Below are 4225 nucleotides of genomic sequence, written 5' to 3' on the forward strand. Positions count from 1 at the left end.
CATCAATATTGAAGGCAAGCCAATGATGTACTTTTGTCAACTATCCGGAAGGTCTTCAACAATATATAAGGCACATTTGTCTCCACTTAAAGATCATCCACTAAATCATAATAATATCCCTAGTTTGGTAGTTTTTGGTCCTAACCTCTAAACCATACACCAAAGTTCAATTCTTAGCAATAGTGTTATTATTCACTACTTTATTCACTACTTTTCTACTCCAGTTCTGTACTTCCATACCCAATCCCAACAAAATCATCATATATCATCATAATAATTATTAAAAAAAAAAAAAAACACACACACACAGAGCCTTGACTAAAATTCTACCGACACTGCATCCAAATGGTTAATACAATAATACATAAGAAATTCATCTGAAGTCTATAATACAGAATATCAAGAGGAGAAAAAAAGAAGAGGAAATTCATCCCAAAACATAAATAAAATTCTTTATTGTGTCCACAAATGAATCTCCTATGCACAAATACGATACATCATTCAACAAATTCTTCTATACAATCTTGCTAAATATTGAAGTACTTGCATTCAAGTATTTCCTCAAGAAACTTACTTCTTAATATTCTTCTGTGCAGCTCATACAATAAAAATCAACAGAAAAGAGCCACCTTCCTGAATGCAATTTGCTGCTTCCTGGAACACAATTCCCCCATCAGCATGTGGCATAAAAACCTGCTCCGTTTGGCATACATGAGCATATGTTTCTACACAGTTAACAGGTATTTGGATCTGATAAATCCTTGCGGATGCTCCAAAGAATCTCCGTGCACTTCCTCATTGCAGGCCGGCTATGTCTGTGAGGAGCCAAGCATAGTAAAGCTAATTCAAGAATTCTTTCTGCAATCATACTATTTGCAGCAGATCTTTCTAGTCTTGGATCCAGAATTAAAATTGCATCTCCTTCAGTGAATTTTTTCACAGCCTGCATATGAACCAATTTTCAGTTCCAAGAACATAATAGTTCTATAACTTTTCTTCCTAAATAGTTTATAGCCAGCATAGAGCATGCTTAAAAATCAAAATAAGGGAAACAAGGAATATATTCTCTGCAGAATGGTTGAACTTTGAGCTTTACTTGCTAGCACAAACAATAGTGCTGTCATGAACTTTAGATTATTAGAAGAACAGAATCATATACCCATCTAGCAGTTATTCGCTCTTTGAGTTCTCGTGTAGGCTCAATGGGTCGCCTGCCTGTGACAAGCTCGACAAGCAATACACCAAATGAGTAGACATCACTCTTCTCAGTAAGCTGATAGGTTCTGAGATATTCTGGGTCCAAGTAGCCAGCAGTTCCTTTGACTTGGGTAGAAACATGTGTGGCTCCAGACTCGCTATCAGCTGCCAGCCTTGCGAAACCAAAGTCAGCCACCTTAGCTCGGAGGTGTTCGGTTAGGAGAATATTAGAAGACTTGATGTCTCTATGGATAATTGGGTGATCTGCATGAAAAACAACCCATTCTCTGAAATGGTGTCACTTAAACTGAAACCTGCAAGATACTCGGGTACCCCAGTTTATACCTGTGTATGTATGTAGGTATGTTATTGCGTGGGCAACATCTATTGCAATGTCCAGTCTCTTGGGAAGATTTAGAACATTTCCATTGATACCTAGATCATTTAATGTAATCAAAGGCAAGCAGTGAAATAAGTTGAAAATCTGAAAACAAATAATATGAGAGGTTCAGAGAGAACTCACAGTCCAAGTGTTCCCTAAGAGTCCCATTTGAGACGTACTCGACAACAACAATCCTTTCCTCTCCATGTTCCAAGAACCCATAAAACTTGACTAAATTTAGATGCTCTACTTTTGCCAGGGTTTGGACCTCACTTTGAAATTCAGTTCCTAAATGCTTATCATAAACAGACTGCAGTAAAGCCAATTTAGGTGCTTAGGACATTTCTTCTGCAATATGTTTTATCATAAAAACTGTGATTAATTGAACTTCCACCTTCTTGGCACGCTTGACTGCAACAAAAGTTCCATCTCCAAGACGACCCTTGTAGACGGTCCCAAAACCACCTTGTCCAATTTTCAGGCTCAAGGAAAAGTTTTTTGTAGCTTTAATGATTTCTTCGATAGTAAATTTCACACTTCCAGGCTCTTTCATGTGGGTTGAATTGTTTGGATGAGCATAAATGTTCTGATTCGAATTACGTCTCCTCTCACTGCCAGTGCCTGAATAAACTAGAAATTCCCAAATGTACAATTAATTCAGCCTTATGGAATACAAAACATTTCATCTCAGTCATCCAATTTTTCATTGAATACTCTTAAACTCAACCAGATTTCCCATCACTGAGAATACAAGCCACGAAGCCAATAGAAAAAACGCTAATGTCAGAAAAGAAGTAAAATCAAAAGGGACAAATGACTTGAAAACAAAAGCAAGAGAACTCCATAGAAAAATGCCAAAAGTTAAAGATCTGTACTAATTCTCGCTATTATAATATTCATATTCTCAGCAAGAAATATTTTTAAATATTATGAATCTATCTACATTATCAACAGCTTTTTGAAGTTCAGATAAGAACTTGATTATCTATGCGAACTCCCCCCGCATAAAAATGTTCTACTCTAGAACATCATCACGGCACTGCATCAAATTACTGGCAGATCTTGAGAAATTTATTGTTTCGCGCAACAGAATAATGATCAAACTAGAGCGGGAAATCAGAATGAATAGCCTTAATACATGTATAACATCATGAGCGAGAGAGATCATTACAATCGCGAATCTCCAAAATTAGCTTTTCTCCGAAGAAAAGCTATGAATAGTGAAACTCAACAGCAGCACAGCACAGATTAAACTCGTTCCCTTTCGTTTAAGCGGTAAGTATGTATACGTATTACGGAGTATATGCGTATGTATAGTAATGCGAGTGGAGATTATTTACCAGAGGGAGGTTTGAAGGAGTCGGAATCATCGAAATGAGTGGAGTCCTTCGAATCTGGAGGAGCAAAACAAGCTGCGAAAGCTCCGGCGACGGTCCGAGCGGCGACTTTGACCGGGTTGCCAGCAGAGGTGGTTGACCTGTGGGAGGATGAGGATGAAGAGTAGCTGGTAGATTGGGAGAAGCCGTCCGGCGTACGATGGCCGACAGATCCGGAGCTGGAGCTCGGGTTCCGCCTGCTCCGATTCATCGGCGAGAGAGAGAGCAGAGTTGACGTGTAATGGCGGGTACGCACTACGCAGTAGCCATAAAATGTTTCGAGTTTTCAACGAGAGCAGCCGAGCTTGATAACATTCTGTACGGCCAGTTGGGCTAACGTGCGCCTGCTTTGGTCGGTAGTCGTTTTAATGCGTAGCACAGCAAGTTGCCCAATGCCCAGGCCAGTCTTAATGATTAAGACAATTTTTTTTTTTTTTTTTTTTTTTTAAACCATGATACACATAGTTGTGTAAAATCATGAATATAAGTACATTTTTAATATAAAGAATAATGGTCAAATAGGCCATCCAACTACACACCAAATTACAATTAGGTCACCGAACTAAAAAAAAAAATTAAATCCCTAAACAATACAAATTCTTACAATTTAATCTAAAATGACTTGATTACCTTTTAATATGATGACGTGTCAATTTCTTTGTTTTAAAATAATTTTTAATTAAATAAATATTTAAAAATTAAAAAAAAAAAAAAAAAAAAAAAAAAAAAAAAAAAAAAAAAACCTGATGGAGACGACTTCGTCTCCGGCCAGCCATGGAAAACCTTTCGTCTCCATGGCTGGCTGGAGACAAAGGGGTCCCCTTCGTCTCCGGCTCCCACCAGCCATGGGGACAAAGGGGCCCTTTGTCTCCGGCTCCGTCCAGCCATGGAGACGAAGGGTTCTCCATAGGATCTCTTCGTTTCCATGGCTGGACGAAGGGGACGGAGACGAAGCCCTTCGTCCAGCCATGGAGACGAAGGGATCCCATGGAGAACCCTTCGTCTCCATGGCTGGACAGAGCCGAAGACGAAGGGGACCCCTTCGTCTCCGGCCAGCCATGGAGACGAAAGGTTTTCCATGGCTGGCCGGAGACGAAGGGGTCTCCGGCAGTTTTTTTTTTAAATTTTAAAATATTTATTTAATTAAAAATTATTTTAAAAAATTAAAAATTATTTTAAAACAAATTAAACTGACACGTCATCATATTAAAAGGAAAACAAGTCATTTTAGATTAAATTGTAAGAATTTGTGTTGTTCAAGGACTCAATT

General features: G+C 38.6%; 1 protein-coding gene across 1 annotated transcript; it reads right to left on the reverse strand.

Annotated features, from left to right (window-relative positions):
• Positions 1 to 342: 342 nt before the first annotated feature.
• LOC109171636 (calmodulin-binding receptor-like cytoplasmic kinase 2) lies at positions 343 to 3295 on the reverse strand. Its single transcript, XM_019320703.1, has 6 exons — positions 2920 to 3295; positions 1974 to 2209; positions 1721 to 1889; positions 1543 to 1632; positions 1160 to 1461; positions 343 to 943 (listed from the first exon to the last, which is right to left on the reverse strand). The coding sequence occupies exons 1-6, from the start codon at positions 3164 to 3166 to the stop codon at positions 734 to 736; spliced, it is 1254 nt and encodes a 417-aa protein (XP_019176248.1). The 5' UTR covers positions 3167 to 3295; the 3' UTR covers positions 343 to 733.
• Positions 3296 to 4225: the final 930 nt, after the last annotated feature.

The sequence above is a fragment of the Ipomoea nil genome, unplaced genomic scaffold (genome assembly GCF_001879475.1).
Source record: "Ipomoea nil cultivar Tokyo-kokei standard unplaced genomic scaffold, Asagao_1.1 scaffold0322, whole genome shotgun sequence".
NCBI classification, from domain to species: domain Eukaryota; kingdom Viridiplantae; phylum Streptophyta; class Magnoliopsida; order Solanales; family Convolvulaceae; genus Ipomoea; species Ipomoea nil.

What these genes read in the sequence shown, in the direction of transcription:
- LOC109171636 (XM_019320703.1), bottom strand. Translation starts at nt 3,166, where the DNA reads ATGAATCGGAGCAGGCGGAACCCGAGCTCCAGCTCCGGATCTGTCGGC. An exon ending in CTCCTTCAAACCTCCCTCTG is followed by an intron (nt 2,210 to 2,919) that starts GTAAATAATCTC and finishes GGGAATTTCTAG; the next exon opens with TTTATTCAGGCACTGGCAGT. An exon ending in CAGTCAAGCGTGCCAAGAAG is followed by an intron (nt 1,890 to 1,973) that starts GTGGAAGTTCAA and finishes GCTTTACTGCAG; the next exon opens with TCTGTTTATGATAAGCATTT.